The sequence below is a fragment of the Narcine bancroftii genome, chromosome 2 (genome assembly GCF_036971445.1).
Source record: "Narcine bancroftii isolate sNarBan1 chromosome 2, sNarBan1.hap1, whole genome shotgun sequence".
In the NCBI taxonomy this organism is placed as follows: domain Eukaryota; kingdom Metazoa; phylum Chordata; class Chondrichthyes; order Torpediniformes; family Narcinidae; genus Narcine; species Narcine bancroftii.
The window spans coordinates 191,550,236-191,571,511 of NC_091470.1; the positions used below are offsets into that span (position 1 = coordinate 191,550,236).

A 21,276-nucleotide genomic window follows, 5' to 3' on the forward strand; every position below is an offset into this window, starting at 1 on the left:
GTTCCACACAGATCCTGTTTATACAGGGAATTCTCCAAATATCCAATTTATCCCAGGTATATCCAATTCTGTGTTTTATCCCAAGAAAATTCCACATGTCCTGTTTATGCCAGCACCCCTCCAGTTATCCCGTCTATTCAGGACCTCTATTTTGCTCTATTCTGGGAAATCCTCACATCACGTCTTTATCCCAGCAATTCTCCACAACTCCCGTATTTCCCAGGATATTGACGCAATTCCCATTAATTGCGTTAACTTGCTACAGCTCATGTTTAGTTCAGAATCTATCCAAGATCCCGTTTATTCTGTTTATTATTTGTTTGTAAATATATTGATTTTTCAAAGTCCATCCCTGGACTCTCTCCCTCCCCCATTCTCCCTTGCCCTTTTCTCCCTCATCACCCCACCCCATCCCTCCCCCTTTCACTCACTTCTCACCCCCTTTCACTCATTCTACTCCCTGCTCTCCAGCATCAGTCCAGCCTCAACACACTCTCACCCTGCTCCCTCAAAACCCTCCCTCACTCTGCACCTTCACTCCCTGCCACTCGCCCTTCACTCCATCCCACCCCTATCACTCCCAGACTCTCCCACACAAGCCCCCTCCCTCCTCATCACTCCTTCTCACTCTGCTCCTACCCCGTCACTCCCCCCTCATGCCCCCTCATTCCCATCTCACACCCTCTCACTCCCAGTCTCCCACACAAGCCCCCTCCCTCCTCATCACTCCCCCTAACTCTGCTCCTTCTCTCACTCCCCCCTCATGCCCCCTCACTCCCTGTCACTCCCCCAACTCCTTCACTCCCTGTCACTCCCCCAACTCCTTCACTCCCTGTCACTCCCCCAACTCCTTCACTCCCTGTCACTCCCCCAACTCCTTCACTCCCTGTCACTCCCCCAACTCCTTCACTCCCTGTCACTCCCCCAACTCCTTCACTCCCTGTCACTCCCCCAACTCCTTCACTCCCTGTCACTCCCCCAACTCCTTCACTCCCTGTCACTCCCCCAACTCCTTCACTCCCTGTCACTCCCCCAACTCCTTCACTCCCTGTCACTCCCCCAACTCCTTCACTCCCTGTCACTCCCCCAACTCCTTCACTCCCTGTCACTCCCCCAACTCCTTCACTCCCTGTCACTCCCTCCCCCAACTCCTTCACTCCCTGTCACTCCCTCCCCCAACTCCTTCACTCCCTGTCACTCCCTCCTCCCACTCCTTCACTCCCTATCACTGCACCCTCACACCCCCTCACTCCCTGTCACTGAAGAGCAGTTGCACCATCCTGTTGTAACAGCCTCCCTTCTCCATCAGCTGCTGATGGGTGCCTTGTTCCACCACCCTACCGCCCTCCATCACAATGATCTTGTCCGCCTGCTCCACAGTCTTCAGGCGGTGAGCGATCACCAGCGTGGTCTGGGCTCCTTTTGACAGCGCTCGCTGGATCTGAGAGAAAGCAGGCTTCAGTTGGTGGCCAATGTACCCACTCACAAGCTCACCTGCACCTCTCGTACTCGCCAGGGGCTCCTGTCCAGCACTGGCATGCATCCATACTGAGGCAAGGCAGTGCCAGGGTCAGGGGGTCATGAGTAGGGGGGCAGGGAAGATGCATGGGATCTGGTCCAATGTCCTTGGAGATGAACCTTGTGGTGTTTGGGTGTCAGGGGTATGGGATACAGGACAGGTGAATGGTTGTGGGCAGGAAGTGCAGGCAGAGGGGGGAACTGTCAGTCTGAAGAGCAGACGTGGGTGTGAACAGGCAAGTGGTAGAGTCCAAGGTGTCTGACAGCTTGGGTAGTCAAACTTGGAGCACTGACCAGCCAGGGTCAGATTGTTGCCAAAGCACAGGATTGGTGGCTCAATGTTACATGGTAAGGAATCTTCAGACATGACGGCGAAGTAACGAGGATATCCTCTAAGGCTCTGTGGGGGAATTTTTGGCATTTCATTTAAATCCTCTGACAGTGGCAGATGTCACCTTGGGTTCTAATGGTGGGGTAGGGGGGCAGATTTCAACTTCCTCACCATGAACTCTGTCTTGAGGAGGTGGGGTTTTAAAGAGCCCCCGTGGGAGGATTTTGACACAGAGAGGAGATAGTCCATTCTGAGAAAGCTGGACCCGGTCTCAGGGAACGTCACAACAAGTGGCTGGGAGGCCTGTGACTTGGTAGGTTTCAAAGTTTGAAGAGAAAGGGACAAGGCTGGCCTGGAATCAGATGCTGGGGTCCAGTGCAAGACACAAATGTGGTGGAGAAGCTCAGCAGCTCAAGCAGCATCCACAAGAAGTAAAGGGGTCACCAACATTTCTGACCTGAGCCCTTGGTCAGGGTGTAAAGTCATCCCTAAATATTGGTTACATTTCACTTCCTGCGGTTTGCCAGTTGGGGCCTGGTGTGGAAGTGTTGGTCATTGAACAGGGGATGGAGACTAGGGGCAGCAGGTCACTGTTCGGCATGGGGATTGATCAGTGCCAGGATCCTGGGAGCTTGAGGGTTGGATAAAGGAAGAACACAGCTGGTGCAAAGACCCAGCAGTTCAGTACACAGCATGGAAACAGGCCAGTACTTGATCTCCTATTAGGGAATCAAGCAGGTCATGTGACGGATGCATGTGTAGGCGGACACTTTGGGTCCAGTGACCAGAATGTCATTAGCTTCAAGTTAATTATGGTTAAGTCTGGTCCTCATGTTGGGATTCTAAATTGGAGGAAAGCAAATTTTGTGCAAATAAGAAAGTATCTTGGAAGAGTGGATTGGGATGTGTTGTTTTCTGACAAGGGTGTGTTCAATAAGTGGATGGCCTTCAAAGGAGAAATCTTGAGTGAGCAGAGTTTGAATGTTCCTGTTAGGATTAAAGGCAAAGTTACCAGGCATAGTTTTCAAGCGATATTGGCGATCTGGATAAGAAGGTGTAGAGCAAATATAGGTACAAGGTACTTGAAGAGTACAGATAAATACTCAAGAAGGAAACGAGGGGTGGTGTTGATGGTGATGAGGTTGGAGATGGATCAGCGAGTAAACTGGGCAGGCAAAAGCAGGTGGTGTGTCATTCCAATGGGTATGAGGGGTGGATTCTGGGGTTCAATGAGGATGGGGCCCACAAGGGATGTCAGAGCCCCCAGGAACATTGAGAGACAGCGGAAATGGGGGCAACAGAGCTAGGAAAAGTGAGATACAGGTGGATTTGTGTGGAGGGATGGAGACAGAGAGTGGAGCGTGGGGAGGTCTGAGAGAATTGCTATTGGGCCACAGTTGGAGGACTCTTTTCAGCTCTGGTCCCCCCACGAGAGACAGGACTTCCTCACAAAACAAACTGAGTCCGATAGTCCAAGCTCTGGGTCCCAGGACAGAGGCAGCATCAAGGTTTGACAATCGGACATTATTCTACAGTCAGACACAGGGAGGATGCATCGGGAAACAAGGACAAATCAACAGCCGTCTCACCGTGAGCTCGGTCTGGACGTCGAGTGAGCTAGTGGCCTCATCCAGGACCAGTAACTGCGGCTGTCGGACCAGAGCACGTGCGATGGCGATCCTTTGCTTTTCTCCCACAGAGATCTGCGCTCCGGACTCACCCACATCTAACCAACAGGAAGACAACTCATTACCATCAATCCTGGACAGATTAACAGCACATGCACATGGAATCCTAAATGTGACAGATAACATTCCATCCGCACAACAGTGGTGACCAGACAATGCTAAAATCCATGGCAGGACATGAGCAGACTAGAAAACTGCATGATGGGACATCAGTGACCAGACCCTGGTGAATCTCGTGCAGAGACATGAGTGAAAGACCCTGGTGAACCCTGTGCTGGGACATTAGTGACCAGACCCTGGAGAACCCCATTAGGGGACATTAGAGACCAGACCCTGGCAAATCCCATTAGGGGACATTAGTGACCAGACACTGGTGAACCTGGTTAGGAGACATTAGTAACCAGACCCTGGTGAAACCCATGCTGGAATGTTAGTGATGCACCCTGGTGAACCCCATGCCAGGACATTAGTGAACAGACCCTGGTGAATCCCATACTGGGTCATTACTGACCCAACCCTGGTGGACCTCGTGCTGGGACATTAGTGACCAGATCTTGGTGAACCCTGTGCTGAGACATTAGTGACCAGACCTTGGTTAACCCCGTTGGTGGATGTTAGTGACCAGACTTTGGTGAACGCTGTGCTGGGACATGAGTGATGAGACCCTAGTGAATCCCATTAGGGGACATGAGTGACCAGACCTTGGTGAACCCCATCAGGGGACATTAGTGACCAGACACTGGAAAACCTCCTGCCTGGACATTTGTGACCTGACCCTGGTGAACCCTGTGCCAGGACGTTAATGACCAGACCCTGGTGAACCCCATGCCAGGACATTATTGACAAAACACTGGTGAACCCTCACTGGGCCATTATTGACCGGACCTTGGTGAACCCCGTTAGGGAACATTAGTTTGTAGTGCACTGTGACCTGTACCAATGTCACAAGGGCATGTGGCGCTCAGTGCTCACGCCATGTCACTTCCATAGCTGACAGAATTGGCTTTGTGACACAGTACCTGTGTCGTATCCCTGATCCATGGCCTCAATGAATTCCCGTGCATCAGCCTTCTCCGCTGCCTCAGTCACGGCTGAGTGCAGACAGCTCTCCAGTCCGTAGCGGATGTTATCTCGCACTGAGCCGGCAAACAGCACTGGCTCCTGGCTGACCAGGGACACCTGCAGAAGGTCAGCATTCTGTCAGTGGGGACACATCTTACACCGGGATGGTGCACCAAGGCAGGCCGTCACTCACCTGGAATGAGTCTGACATGTGGCGGTGGAAGAACAGGACCCCGACCCCCACAGAATGGTCCGAGGAAATCACAGGGAGATTACGGGCATTGGGAAGAGGGGAGGGGAGATGGAGAGGGAGACCAATGATAATGGCAAAGGAGAGGTAGGGGAGGAAGGGAAAGGGAAGTGGGAGGGGAGGGAGGGAGAGTGGAGGGGAGGGAGGGAGAGTGGAGGGGAGGGAGGGAGAGTGGAGGGGAGGGAGGGAGAGTGGAGGGGAGGGAGGGAGAGTGGAGGGGAGGGAGGGAGAGTGGAGGGGAGGGAGGGAGAGTGGAGGGGAGGGAGAGTGGAGGGGAGGGAGAGTGGAGGGGAGGGAGAGTGGAGGGGAGGGAGGGAGAGTGGAGGGGAGGGAGGGAGAGTGGAGGGGAGGGAGGGAGAGTGGAGTGGTGGGGGAGGGGAGGGGTAAAGGAGGGATGGAGAGGGAAGGGAGTGGGGTGTGGGGGAGGGATGGTAATGGGGATGGTGGTGGTGAGGGGCAGTAAGGAGGGAGGGGTAAGGGGGTTGGCAAAAGTGAGATCCTCCCCACCTAATGACACCCTGTCCTGGGATCATTGGGGGAAATCAGGACCACAAGCAGGTCTCTGACCACCCCCCACCCACCCCATCACCCTTCCTCCTTCCCCCTCTCTGTCCCCAACCAAGGGTCCCTCTCCTTATCTCGATACCCCATCAACCCCCATCCCCAACCCCAACCATGACTCCCTCTCCTAGTCCCCACTTCCCCTGTCTCCCTCTACCTCCTATGCTCCCTCCATTAATCTCCCTTGCAGCCCCCTCACCTTACGGTGGTAGTACTGGTGCTGGTATTCCTCAATGGGATGCCCGTCCAACAGGATGCGCCCGGACTGGGGCTCGTAAAAGCGTTGTAGGAGGGACACACAGGTGGTCTTCCCTCCCCCCGTCACACCCACCAGGGCTGTCATCTCCCCACTCCGCACTTCGAACGACACATCCTGAAAACACAAAAGCAGATGACATTGAGCACCCATTCTCCAGTCCCTGCATTGGTGCTTGAGGTTGGCCTGGAGCTCTGGACGGCTGCTGTGGATGCCAAGCTGGACCTGGTGATTTTGGACTGAACTGCAGGGTGATGCAGACACTGAAGGGCTGGTCCAGGAACAGCCCTTCTGGGCCAAGGTGGAGGCCATTTTGTCCCCCTTGACACTACTGATGGAGTTGGCATTCTGGCCTAGAATCGTTGTCCTGCATCTGCTCCCCATCCTAACCCCTTCTTTTCCAAGTGTCTTGTGGAAGGTGAAGTTTTCCCCACTTTGACAGCTTCTTTCAACAGTTCATTCAAAATAGGGACCCCCCCCCCCTCCATGAGTGAAAAAAGCTTCCCCTCAAATCCCTCTCATATCCTCCCTCCTCACCTTAACCCTGTGCCCTCTCATTCTGGAATCATCTACCCTGGGAAACAGACTGACCATTCACTTTATCCGTGCCCCTTCAGTTTTTATAAACCAGTATCAGATTTCTCCCCCCCCCCCCTCCCCCCACATCAGCATCTTTTGCTCCAGGGAACCTCTCCCTTCTACCCCATCCCACTGACCACCACCCAGTCCATAGCCCTCCAGACCTCTCCCATCCATGGACCTGTCCAAATTCTTCTTTTAAAAATTGAGCCTGTATTCACTACTTCAGCTGGCAGCTCATTCCATGCTCACACAACTTTGTGTGAAGAACATTCCCTCTAAACATTTCCCCTTTCACCCTGAATCCATGTTCTCTGCTTTAGATCTCATCAACCCTCAGTGGAAAAAACCTCTTCAATAAAGTCTCATCAGATCGGTGAGACATGATCTGTCACACATCATCCCTCGCTGACGACCTCCGCTCACTTCCTGATGATCCCCTCAACCACCCATCCCACACTCTCCCCTGACCCACACTCCCCCCATACCCTCCATCCCACACTCCCCCCCAACCCATTGTCCACACTCACCCCTGATTCCCATCCCAGACTCTCTCCCATTCCCCCCCACCCCATTCCAGATTCCCTCCTTTCCAGTTGTGACCTGGATTAAAATCGGGTTTGCTTTCAGATTTGTTCTTGTCCAGACCCTGTCCTTTCACCATCACCTACATGCTGACCTGTGCTCCACATCCACACGAAGCCTCGGTTGCTGCCACTCCCTTGGCTGGTTGTGTGGTAAGTCTCGGGCCTGGAGTCCTCCTGTCCATCTGTCGGGACCCACGCTGCCCATTCTCCTTGCTGCGAGGAGACCACTGATGACTGTACTCACTTCTCTGGCTGCAGCTCTCTCTCAGATCCCCTGTGGGGCTTTGACACCTCTGGCCCGTGCCTGTCAAGAGTCAAATTCTCCAATGGTAACACTCCAGCGCTACCTGGATGCAGGTGCTTTTGTTGTGGTCTCTGACATCAGGCTGATAGACCTGCCCTGTGAGATACCCCTCAACACCATTCTCCGCCTGTTATGTTACCTTAAGGACTTGGGTGTGAGGCCTCATGGGGTAAGAGAAGGACACATTTTTGAACTCCAGGTGACCTGTCAGAATTTCTGGCACCAACGTTCCATCACAACGAATAGCCGGCTTCCGGTCGAGGTATTCAAATACCCTCTCAGCAGCTCCCATGGACAGGCTCATGTCTGAGCACATGTGGACCAGTGTCTAGATAGAGAAAGGAACAAAGAGAACACAGGTGTATGTGCATGCTCACACACACACACACACACACACACACACACAGAGAAATACATATACACACAGATACACAAAAACAACACACATACACAGCTACACAAGCACACCACCCAGATACACAAAAATACACACACAGTCACACAGATACACAAACACACAAAAATACAGACACGCAAAAACACACAGACATAAAAACAGACACAAATACACCCACAAACACAAAGACTCACACACAAACACACAGACACAAACACACTCAGACACACAAAAACACACACACATGCCCACAAACACAGATACACAAAAACACACACATGCTCACAAAAACATAGATACACAAAAACACACATACAGACGCACACACTGACACACACACATATACAGAAACATACAGACACACATCACAGACACTCACACATAGACACACAGACACACATCAGAAACACAAATACACAAACACACACATACAGATACAAACACACATAAACACAAACACAGATACACAAAAACACACACACTGACACACACACACAGAAACATACACAGAAACACTAACACATTCACTGACACACAAACACACAGATACACACAAATATTCACATGCACTCACAAACACACTCACACTGATCTTCACAGACACACACACATGTATATAAACCCACACACTCACACACCCAATAAATCTAACCTGAGGTTAATTTTTTTTTACTGTGGACACCAACATAAACTCCTTTTCTAAACATTTTGTCCTATTTTGTGATTCTGGAACTTCAATAACCGCTGCTGCGTCTCCTCCCCCTTCCCGTTATCCAGACATAGGATGAGAGGGTTATCGGGTGAGGAATATTTGATGTCTCTGGGACTGTACTCTCTGGAGTTTAGAAGAATCAGGGGAAATTTCTCTGAAACCTGTCGAATACTGAAAGGCCTGGGTAGTGTGGATGTGGAGACGATGTTTTCTACGGTGGGGGAGTCTGGGGCCAGAGGACACAGCCTCAGAACACAGAACCATCCTTTCAGATGAGGAGGAAATTCTTTACCCAGAGGGTCATGAATCTGAGGGATCCCTTACTGCGGATATCTGAAGAGGCCCAGTCAGAGGGAAAGGTTTAGGGGTAACATTAGGGGGAAGTTCTTCACTCAGAGAGTGGTGGGAGTGTGGAACGAGCTGCCAAATTTCGTGGTGAATCTGGGCTTGACCATGTGCTTTAAGAATAAATTGGATAGGCACATGGATGGGAGAGGTCTGGATGGTTATGGAATGGGAGCAGGTCAGTGGGACTAGCGAAATAATGGTTGGCACGGACTAGAAGGGCCAAATGGCCTGTTTTCTGTGCTATAATGGTTCTAGTGAGGATACTTAAGACTGAGGTAGATAGTTTCTTGATTAGGAAGAGAACCAGGAGAATGGGGTGGAAAGAGATAGTAAATCAACCATGTTGGAATTGTGGGGTGCACTCAATGGGATGAATGGCCTAAATCTGTTCCTATATCTTATACCCCCCACTGCCTGGGAAGCACTAAAGGACCAATCACACCCCAGATAGATTCTCCTCCCACCTCCCATCAGGGAGAAGGCTCAAGTGTGAAATCACACCAAGAGGCTCAAAGACAGTTTCTTCACCATAGCCATAAGACTCCTAATGAACCCCATCACAGTGCCCTCTCTCTCACTGCCCTTGCTTGGTACTGACTGGTCTGTTCCCATTGAAACACTACAACTGGGTTTTTGCATTCTACTTCACGTGACTCAATGTATGTTAGAGTTGAGTTAAACAGGAAAGTCTACAGACGCTGTGGTGAAGTGTACCTCACAAATATGCTGGAGAAACTCAGGTGTCACGCAACATCCACAGGGTTATCAACGTTTCAGGCCTGAGGCCTTCGTCAGGGTATTAGCAAAAAGCAGCTTCTGAATATAAAGGTTCGGGGAGGAGGAGGGGAGGGAGGAAGGGGCAAGGGGATGACCACAGGCTAACCAGGATGACCATTCTGTGTCTGTCTTCACGGTGGAGGCACATCGAACATGCCAAAGACAGATGTTATGGACGTGATGGGAGGTGAGGACCTGGATGGAGGAGCGATCATTAAAGAGGTCGCACTCAGAAAACATGTCTAAAGATAGAGAAATCTCTGATCTGATGTCACGGAGTACTGAAAGAAAGAGCAGAAGTTATAGTTGAGGCTTTGGTGATAATTTACCAAAATTTCCTGGACTCTGGTCAAGTCTCAGTTGATTGGAAGAAGGCAAGTATCATGCTACTATTCAAAAAAGGATGGAGGCAAAGGGCAGGGAATTATAGGTCAGTTAATTTAACATCTTTTTGTTGGGAAAAGCTTGAAGCTTTCATTATAGAAAAAACAGTGAAGCGTCAGGAGTGAAATGGATCCATCAGGCAGACGCAGCATAGATTCAGCAAAGACAGGTCCTGTTTGACAATTTACTGGAGTTGTTTGAGGATGTAGACAGAGGGGAGCAGATACCTGGATTTCTAAAAGGTGTTCGATGAGGTGCTGCATAAAAGACATACAGAAGATAAGGATGCTTAATGTTGGCATATTAACATGGATAGAGGATTGGAAAGTAGAGAGTTGGGGTACAGGGGTTGGCAATCAGTGGTGAGTGGAGTGTTGACAGGGTCAGTGCTGGGCCCAGAACTGTTCTCAATATACATGTGGATATATCAACGTTCTGGAAGAGGGGACAAGGTGTAGTTCACTGATGATGCTAATCAATTGAGTGGAAAAACAATTGTGCAGAGGATACTGAGAGTCTGCAGAGAGATAGAGATAGGCGAGGGTCTGGCAGATGGAGTACAATGTTGGTAAATGTGAGGTTATCCCCATTGGAAGGAAAAATGGAAGATCAGATTATTACTTAAAAGGGAAGTGATTGCAGCATGTTGTCGTGCAGGGGGACTGGAGTGCTTGTGTATGAATTGCATAAGGTTGCAGCAGGCTGTCAAGAAAGCAAATGGAATGTTGGCCTTCATTGCTGAAGGGATTGAGTTTAGGAGCAGGGAGATTCTGCTGTAACTGTACAAGGTCCTGGTGAGGCTGCATCTGGAGCACTGCGTGTAGTTCTGGTCTCCTGACTCGAGAAAGGATGGACTGGCTTTGGAGGTGGTGCATAGGTGGGTCACCAGGTCGATTCCAGAGGATGAGGGGATTGACTTATGCAGAGAGATTGAGTCATTTGGGACTGTAGTCGCTGGAATTTAGAAGAAAGATGATAGGCATATTATGAAAGGCATAGATAAGTTGAGGTCAGTAAGTTCTTTCCATTAGTGGGGGAGTCCAGAACTAGGAGACATGGCCTCAAGATTCAGGGTAGTTTAGTTGAGTTTATTTTATTTATACAGCTCATTTTAAAACAACTCGCGTTGACCAAAGTTCAGTACAGATCAGAAATTACATCTTAACTTACACAACTATTTAAAGTGCAGTATAACATGGGTCCCCGAGGTTCAGAATTGTACATATAACATGGTAACAATTGACAATCACCTCAAAACACTTGCGAGTAAAAGTACAACTTCAGCCTGGATTTGAAAGAGTTAAAGAAGGGGCTGATTTGATGGGGGAAGGAATGTTGTTCCACAGTTTGGGGGCTGCAATAGGAAAGGCACAATCTCCCGAGTTAGCGATTTGAGCGTGGAATAAACAAGCACCCTAAATTGGCCGATCTGAGTGGTCTTAAAGCGGAGTTGGAAATCAGGAGTCTGGTGATGTAGGAGAGGGGTAATCTATTAAGGGCTTTGTGAACAAACTGGAGAACTTTAAAATCTATTCTGAGCTGTACTGGCAGCCTGTTAAGGGAGGCGAGAATAGGGGTGATAAGGTTCCTTCTTCTTGGCTCCTTTCAGGAGCCTTGCTGCTGTATTCTGAACCAATTACAAACGGGATAATGACAACTGACAAATTCCTGTATGTAGGGAGTTAAGAGTAGTCTAAATGAGAGAAAATGAGGCCGTAGTTAACTTTCTCAAATTCTTTCAGCAACAGGAATTATTGGATTTTGGCAACAGTGTAGAGCTGGGAAAAGCTAGCTTTTACTACTTGTCGAACGAAGGTGAAATCAAATATCACACCAAAGGATATGATGTGTTGTTTAATGAGGGTGACTAAGTTGTCAAGAGTATTGGCGATAATTTTGGTGGAGCTGGAGGGGCCAGATAGGATGATCTCAGATTTGCCTTCATTTAGCTGCAGGAAGTTTTGAGCCATCCAGCACTTTATGTCCTCCAGACTGTCAATGAGGTTGGTTATCTTTGCTTAATTGTTGGGCTTCGGGAGAGATAGAGCTGGGTGTCATCAGCATAGCAGTGAAAGAAGATGCTGTGTTTTTGGGTTGGTGGATTTAGGACGGAGGTGAGGAGGAATTGCTTTTCCTAGAGGATGGTGAATCTGTGGAATTTGCTGCCCATTGAAGCAGTGAAGGTGACCTCAGTAAATGTACTTAAGATAATGTTGAATAAATTTTTACAGAGTTGGGGAATTAAGGGATATGGGGGAAAAGGCAAGTGGGTGGAGATGAGCTGAGCACCAGATCCGCCATGATCACATTGAATGGGGAACAGGCTCGACGGGCCAAATGGCCGACTTCTGCTCCTGTTTCTTATGTTCTTAATAGGCAAGAAGTCACAGGTGAAAGGATAGGAGATTAACTAGATAAAGATGGATTTAATTTTGGCCTCATTATGGGAAATGGATTAACTGTTAATTCAATATAATCATAGAAGGTAATGTTTTGACTGGGATAAGTTTGGTAAATAATTGTGATTACATTTCTGATTTACAATTTTTGTGTGATATGTATATTATATGATTTGATTCATTATTAATTAGAAGGGTAAAAGGGTTTTTTTTTCTTTTCAACTCAATAAAACTACTTTAAAGAGAAAGGAGCTGAGAAGTGATAGAGGGAGGGGGAAGCTCCCTACATGGGGAGGGAAGGGAAGGGGGTGGGGAGCTGGAGTGGAAGAGACAGAGGGATGATAATGCTGTCTGCTTGGAGAGTCCCCCTCTCACTTCTTAGCTTTTCTCCCCTTCCCCGTTAGCCTGTGCTCTTCCCACTGCCCCTCCCTCCCTTTCAAATGGAGGCGTACAGCACAGTGACAGGGCCTTCTGGCCCATGAGCCCATGCCACCCAAATTCCACAAATAACCTACGACCTCTGTACGTTTGGAGGGTGGGAAGAAACTGGAGCACCTGGAGGAACCCTACGCCGGACATGAAGAGAACGTCCTTACAGGCAGTGCGGGATTCAAACCTGGGACCTGGTGTTGTAAAAACATAACATTGACCACCACACCAACCATCCTCCCCCCAGCAACCCCCCCCCCACCACTCCTTCCCCCTCTGTCGATGCAGGCGTCTGTCTGTGTTTTGCTCAGTCCTTGACAAAAGGCTCAGGCCCGAAACATTGGTTACTCTTTACTTCCCAGGAATGCAGTGTGACCTGCTGTTTCTCCAACACGTTTGTGATTTAAAAGCACAACGAACAGGAGCAGAAACCGGACATTCAGCCCATTGAGTCTTCCCCGCCATTTAATCTTGAGCTGATCCATTTTCCCCATTCAGCCTCACTGCCCGGCCTTCTCCCCATAACCCTTGATGCCCTGGATAATCAAGAATCTGTCAATCTCTGCGTTAAATAAACCCAATGACTTGGCCTCCACAACCACCTGTGGCCACAAATTCCACAGATCCTCCATATCTGTTTTCTACTATGCCCTTTAATCCTGAAGTGTTGGCCTCTTGTCTGAGACTCTCCCACCCTGGGAAACTCTGCATTACACATGTTAGAGTTCACCTTTTAGACTGCTTGCACAAGAAACCTTCCCACTGTACAGGGTGAGCAGGAACTGATCGAACTACCCTGCTAACCCAGGAAATTCAGGATTTGGACAGATGCCCCACACTCCAAGACCACCCCCACTGATTCAAACTGTCTGGGGAGACTGAAGGCTGGGCAAAGGGCCACATGAGGTGAACCTACCTGCACGTGATTTCTGTAGTTCGTTTGGTAGAGGAAGAAGGCAACCAGGTTCCCCGTGGTCATCTGTCCAGTCCGCACCAGGTACTGTCCATAGTACAGTATCACCACCTCCATCAGCAGCTGAAGGTGCTATATAAATGCAGGAGAGGGGTCACGCACACAACGTGACCACCACATACAAACACAGGAGGGATCAGTTAACAAGCAAGGGCAGCGCAGGTGAGGACCCATTGCTTCTCTGCAAGGCCCTACCACCTGCTTGTTACATGGATGACCCCAGGTAGGTGTGATCGGCCTTCAGGTGTTTTTAAACATCAGAGACCTGTGCGTAAGATGGCAGCGCCCACTCTGGGCAGACCAGACCACAAGGGGTGTAGATTCCGGGGCAGCAAGGGACTGACATGGGGCACAAGGGTGAGAGAACAATCCCATCTTCCACACCCCCATCGGGGAGAATCCCAGGAGAGGATCCTACAGGGAGGGAGCCCACAGCAGCGGACCAGCGAGGGGCTCGGAGGTTGGAGGACCCAACCCAAGCTGCTGAAGACTGGCTCATGGGAACCAGGGATTGGCACCGGAATCCATGAGAGTGCCGACAGCAAGAAAGGTCTCTGGCGCTGACATCTCAGGGGTTGGGAACCGGGAGGTCAGGGTCACTGGTGGATCAGACATGAGGTACCGTGGTTGCAGAGGTTCCGGGGTAGGAAGAGAATCCACAGACATGTGGGGTCTCTTAAGGGACTCTCTTTTGGTTCCCTTTCCTGTCTGGATAGCCTGTGCTGAATTATTATCTACCACCTCCCCCAGGCCCATCTCCTCCAAACCCACCTCCCCCAAACCTGAGACCCACCTCCGCCAAACCCAACTCCTCCAGACCCATCTCCCCAGACCTGAGACCCACCTTCCCCAGACCCCACCTCCCCCAGACCCCACCTCCCCCAGACCCCACCTCCCCCAGACCCCACCTCCCCCAGACCCCACCTCCCCCAGACCCCACCTCCCCCAGACCCCACCTCCCCCAGACCCCACCTCCCCCAGACCCCACCTCCCCCAGACCCCACCTCCCCAGACCCCACCTCCCCCAGACCCCACCTCCCCCAGACCCCACCTCCCCCAGACCCCACCTCCCCCAGACCCCACCTCCCCCAGACCCCACCTCCCCCAGACCCCACCTCCCCCAGACCCCACCTCCCCCAGACCCCACCTCCCCCAGACCCCACCTCCCCCAGACCCCACCTCCCCCAGACCCCACCTCCCCCAGACCTCACCTCCCCCAGACCTCACCTCCCCCAGACCTCACCTCCCCCAGACCTCACCTCCCCCAGACCTCACCTCCCCCAGACCTCACCTCCCCCCAGACCTCTCCTCCCCCAGACCTGGTTCCAATGTCTCAGGAATTTGAAACCCTCCCTCTTGCACCATCTCGAGCTGTCTGATACGTGGCATATGTAGCAATCCTGAGAACTACCTACCATGTCCTGCTTTCTAATTTATCTCCTACTTCCTGGATTGATACGAGGAAGAGAGAGAGAGGGGGGGTGGAGAGAGGGGGGAGAGTGAGAAAGGGAGAAAGAGGGAACGAGAAAGAGAGAGAGGAGAGAAAGGGAAAGGAGTGTGAGGAAGAGGGGGAGAGAGAGATACAAGGAGGGGAAGTGAAGAGGAAAGAAAGTGAGGGTGAGAGGAAGAAAGAGCATGAGGGTGAAAGAAAAGGAGAGGAAGAGTGTTAGAGAGAGTGTGAGGGAGAGCAAGATGGAGAAAAGAAAAGGAGAAGGAGGGGAAGATGGGGTGACAGGGGTGGGAAATAGAGAATGGAGGAGAGAGGGAGAGGCTGAGGGCCGTACTCACCCTGTGACACAGCAGGTACACTGCTCGGATGAGGTCCCGTTTGTTCCTCAGTTGACCTGTCTCCTGCAGCTTCTTGTTAAATCGCTCCGACTCCCAGTCCTCAGTGGCAAAGCTCCTGACGGTTCTCATTGAGGAGACAATCTCACCAGCCAGCTGATTTGACCTGCCGATTGAGTCCTGAACCTCCTGAACCTGTTTCTGTTCAACACAGAATACACCCCTCAGCCACAGCCGAGTTCAGCAGAGGGAACCGAGGGATGAATGAGGTTTGACGTGGGCCTGAGGGAGGGTGTGGTTCTGGAGGCGGAACTCAGTGCAGGAAAGGAACCATGATACGGGGTGAAAAAAAGACATGGTCAGAGAAAGGAAGGTGGTCAGAGGCTCGGGTTGGTCAGAAGCTGACGGGCAGAGAAGTGGAAACCACCAATCACCAGCAACAATTCTCCGTACAAACACATCATTGTGGTGAAGGGGAAGGTTTGGGATCAGTCAGTGGGAAGGAAGCATCATGGCGTCCTGTCTGACCAGGAGCCGGCCCACCTCACCGGGGAGACAGCCTGCCTGACCAGGAAAATTACAAATTTGACTGGGGTGACAGCCCATCTGAATGGAGGAAGTGGCCTGTCTGATCAGGAGATGGACCATCTGACCGGAGAGACAGCCTGTCTGACCGGGGATGTGCCCTGCCTGACCGGGAGGCATCTTGTCTGACCAGGAAGATGGCCCACCATACTGGGGAGATGCTCTGTCTGACCAGGGTGATAGCCTGCCTGAGTGGAGATGCCCTGTCTGACAGGGAAGACAGCATATCTGACCAGTGAGACATCCTGACTGACCAGGGATGTGGCTTCTGACTAGGGAGATGGCTTGTCTGACCGGAGAAATGTCTTGCCTGACCAGGGAGATGTCCTATCTGGCTGGTGAGACAACTTGTCTGATCAGGGAGACAGTCTGTCTGACTGGGAAGATGGCCTATCTGACCGAGGAGACTTCCTGGCACATCAGCTCAACTGGACTTGTTGAAGAGGTAACCCGGCACCAAGATGGCGACCCGGTCACCTAGAAGATGGCAGGAATGATGGCACCCAGATGCAGATGGTTCCAGAATGAATTGGGCGATGTGACCCAGGGGAGGTGATTCCAGAACTGGATGCTAGATGGGACCCGGAGGGAGGTAGTTCCAGAACAGGGTGCTCAATGGGGCTCAGGGTAGATGGTTCCAGAACAGGGTGCTGGATGGGACTTGGGGGAGGTGGTTTCATAATGGGGTGCTTGATGGGACCTTTAACACCAATGTTCATGGGGGTCCATCCACAAGATGTCCACGCCCACCATGGGCAACCCAAGCTACTCTATATAGACAGCATCGGACTTGAACCCAGGTTACTGGCGCTGTAATAGAGTTGCGCTCACTGATACATGCTGCAAGGGTGAAAGTCCCTGCGACATAGATCATGGTCTGGTTTTGTAAAGCCACACCCGGGACAGTGCATACAGTTCTGCTCTCCAACCCCCCAGCCTCCTCACCAAAGTGAAGGATAGAACTGGCTAAAAGGGTCACCAGTAGGCTGCCTGGATTGGAATCAGGCTGAGTGGTGACCTGACAGGCATTAAGGCAGGATAGATAATGCAGATAGAAAGACTCTTCCCTGTGAGTGGGGTGCTCCAGCTAAAAGGACACAGGTATCAGGTGAGAGGTAGGGGTTCACAGAAGATCTGATGGGGATTGGTCCTCACAGGATGGCTGGCACATGCCCGAGGGGGTGGTGCAGACAGAGACTCTCAAACATTTCAGAATAGCTTGACCAGTTTTTGATTCATCAAGGAACCAAAAACTGCAGTCCAAAAACAGGTAAAAGGGACTAGTATAGGTGAATGCATGGAAAGGATGGGGCAAAAGGCCAGTTTCTGTGGGAAATGCAATGGAGAGGGTGGTGTGATGGAGCGAAAGGCGTCTTTCTGGACCCCAGGATTCGAGTGAGAGAGAGGGATCTGTGCTCCAGCACCCAGCACATTCTCGTTTATGACCACGGTGAACAAGGTAGACCTACCAGGTAGTACTGGTTGTACAGCTTCTGGACCAAAATCGTCAGTGGAGACTCAACAAACATCACAATGGTGAGCTGCCTGGAGAGAGCAAAGGCGAAGCAAAGGACTCCCACTACATTGACCAAAGTGCGCAGAAAGATGTTCACATTGGCAGCAATAGAACGGCTCGTGAGGGAGGTGTCATTGGAAAGGCGAGAGGTGATGTCACCTGGCAAACAGAGACATGTTGAAACCAGCAGGAGGTTAACGGGACAGCAGTACAAGGATGTTCAACAGTCACGTCAATGACCTCAGCAATTTCCACACTATTTTATCAATGTTTCACTGGGTTACAATGCAGAGTTTTTGGTCATATAGAGTGTACAACACACAATGCCCAAAATGGTACCTTGCTGCAGCTGAACAGTTACTTGTATAAACTACAATCGTGTATATCGGCTGTTACAGTCTGACCCTGGCCAGGCAACAATTCTGCGACAGGTAATTGTATAAACTGCAGTCGTGTACATCAGCTGTTACAGTCTGATCTGGGCCAGCTGACAATTCCATGACAGGTAATTGTATAAACTACAATCATGTACATTGGCTGTTACAATCTGATCTGGACAAGCCGACGATTCTGTGACAGGTAATTGTATAAACTACAATAGTGTACATCGGCTGTTACAGTCTGACCTGGGGCAGCTGACAATTCCATGACAGGTAATTGTAGAAACTACAATCGTGTACATCAGCTGTTACAGTCTGACCCGGGCCAGCTGACGATTCTGCAACAGGTAATTGTATAAACTACAATCGTGTACATCGGCTGTTACACTCTGACCCGGACCAGCTGAGGATTTGGAAAGTACAGAGTTTGTATATTCCTGTCAGGATTAAAGGCAAAGTTGACAGGCATAGGGAACCTTGGTTTCCATGGAATTTTGGGGATCTGGTTACGTTGAAAGATGTATAGCAGATATGGGCAACAAGGATCAATGAGTTTCCTGAGGAGCATAAAGAATTCCAAAAACTTAAGAAATAAATTAGGTGGGCTAAAAGATGATGCGAGGCCTGTGACTAGTGGTGTGCTACAGGGATTGGTGCTGGGACCACTGTGGTTTGTCATCAACATCAATGATCTGGATGATAACATGGGAAATTGGATCAGTAAGTTTGCAGATGACACTAGTTTAGAAGCACTGTGGACAGCAAAGGTTTTCAAAGCTTGCAGAGGGATCTCAACCAGCTGGTAAAATGGAATGAAAAATGGCAGATTTAACACAGACAAGTGTGAGGTGTTGCATCTTGGAAGAACAAAACCAAGGCCAGACAAACATTGTACATGGTCAGGTACTGAGGAATGCAGTGGAACAGAGGGATTTGGGAATACAGATACAAAATTCCCTGAAAGTGGCATCACAGGTAGATAGAGAGCTTTTGGCATATTGGTCTTCACAAACCAGTGTTGAGTACAGGAGTTGGGATGTTATGGTAAAGTTGTATAAGACATTAGTGAGGCCGAATTTAGAGTATTGTGTGCAGTTTTGGACACTGGACTAAGGAAAATTATAAATAAGATTGCAGAGAAGATTTATTACGATGCTGGCTGGACTAGGTTAAACAGGTTAGAACCTCATTCCCTGGAGCATAGAAGAATGAGGGGAAATTTGATAGAGGTACAGTCAAGGTAGAATTTTTTCCACTGAGGGCAGGTGAGATACAAACAAGGGTGAAAGGGGGAAAGTTTAAGGGGAACATGAGGAGGAACTTCTTCACACAAGGAGTGGTGGGAGTGTGGAACAAGATGCCAGCTGAGGTGATGAATGAGGGCTCAATTTTAACATTTAAGATGAATTTGGACAGGTACATAGATGGGAGGGCTATGGACTGGGTGTAGGTCAGTGGGACTAGGCAGAATAATGGTTCAGCACAGACTAGAAGGGGAAAAGGGTCTCTTTTCCGTTCTGTAATGTTCTAAGAGGTTGCTTTTGGCAGACAATGTGAAAGAACATCATCAGAGTTTCTACAGGAATATTAAGAGCAAAAGGATAGTCAGGGAAAAATTTGGTCCTCTTGAAGATCAGAGTGGTTGTCAATGCTTGGAGCCAAAAGAGATGGGGGTGATCTTAAATGGGGTCTTTGCATCTGTATCTACTCAGGAAACTGACATAGCATCGATTGAAATAAGGCAAACAAGCAGTGAGCCTACGTAAGAAGAGCCAAGTTCAAACGGAACATACCAGAGAATTGGCTGATTGGCAGGAAGCAATCAGAATGCAGGGATCATATTTTGGTTGGCTGCCAGTTGCTGGCGGTGTTCCACGGTGTAACAGATTTGTGCTAATAATATTCTTTAAAGTTAAAATCTTTAGTTATAAAATATATATATATGTTTTAGTAAAGTTAGTTTTGGGTGGACAGGGCACATTTGCATTTTACAGACACATCATTACTCTCAGAGAGTTGTTACAAGTCCAGAGGACTCCAAAACCCAGGAGCAATAGAAATGCACCAAGACAAATGGTTACTTAAGCAAAAGTTGCTTTTAATTTTCTTTATACATTAAAACAGGATCAAACTTTAATTTATTACTATTACCTTAACCCTCTTCATGTAATGTGTGTATGTTCAGGAAAGTTCTTTGCTTCACAGTCCAATCTCACTTCTCCAAGTTCTCTGATATCAAGCAATTCTTATACTGTGCACAAAATTTAACATTGATGAATCTTCACCAGGCTCTGGTGTCACATATTCTATTTCTCTTGTTGGTTCTCATTGATTTCAGGGAGGGATTTGTTGCTCATTGGATACACACAAACTGATTTCCTCCAATCAGTCACTTCAGTGTCTTGCCAAGAAACTTGCCCCATTATGGGTTTTCCAAATGATAACCTCTTCTTCCAGGTCACCACAGAGTTCCTCTCATTTCCCTTATTTCAGGAGAAACACTCTAGACAGCCATTTCCTCTCATCAGGACAACAAGGTTTTTCCAACAGACTGAACTCAGAACTCAACCCGTCTTCAAAATGGGGTTTTCAACAAGCCTGCCAGCTCGCCATGTTGCAGCTTCCAAAAGCTACTGTAGAACTGACCTCTCTCTCTCCCAAAAGAGAAATCACCTGTTTTTTTTCTCTCTCTGTTTGCAAAACCAGCACTTCTTGCAGGGCTCCAAACCCAATCTTTGAAAGATCTTACCAGCACTTTGAGCCTGAACTGTCCATTTGCACCTGCTTTTTAAAATTCCTTCCAAAATAGCTTCATTGTTTTTGCAAAGACACTCAGAGTCTGGATATCTGGCTTGAGCAGAGCTCTGGCACTTTAAATGAGAGGTGTTTTGTAAGTGTCTGTTTGTGAAGTGACCTATATTAAACCCCCACAATCTATCTCTTTTAAAAACATATTTATATAGAATATATAATATGCCCCATAACGGATTCCTTTGAAATGGAAGCTGGCAGATCTCAAAAATGAGGTCTGGTTAAAACTGAATTTTTTTTATCTGATCTGGATTTTCCTTTTATAAGTGGTGTGGATGTTAAAGATTTGGACGCTCCTTTTACTGCTAAAGAAGTAACAGACGCACTCCAATCCATGCTAAATGGGAAGTCTCCAGGGGACAATGGTTTTACTTCAGAATTTGGCCCAATTTTCATTGGTTGGATTAAGGTTTGTATCAATGTCCCACTGCTAGAGTTGTGACAAATGGACAGTTATCTTTACCTTTCATATTGACTAGATCGACTTTACAAGGCTTTCCTTTGTCACCAGCTCTATTTGCATTAGTTATTGAACCTTTGGCTTGGATGATTAGACAAGATAGTAATATTAGAGTTATTAAGGTGAAATCTGGTCAATTTAAAATTAATTTATTTGCGGATGATGTTTTGGTATATTTAACAGA

General features: G+C 49.2%; 1 protein-coding gene across 1 annotated transcript; it reads right to left on the reverse strand.

Moving 5' to 3' along the window:
* Nucleotides 1-1,189: 1,189 nt before the first annotated feature.
* tap2a (transporter associated with antigen processing, subunit type a) lies at nt 1,190-17,941 on the reverse strand. Its single transcript, XM_069915630.1, has 9 exons — nt 17,846-17,941; nt 17,395-17,643; nt 15,344-15,541; nt 13,499-13,627; nt 7,276-7,464; nt 5,610-5,783; nt 4,557-4,716; nt 3,439-3,575; nt 1,190-1,441 (listed from the first exon to the last, which is right to left on the reverse strand). Exons 1-9 carry the CDS (start codon nt 17,939-17,941, stop codon nt 1,247-1,249), a joined length of 1,527 nt encoding a protein of 508 aa, XP_069771731.1. The 3' UTR covers nt 1,190-1,246.
* Nucleotides 17,942-21,276: the final 3,335 nt, after the last annotated feature.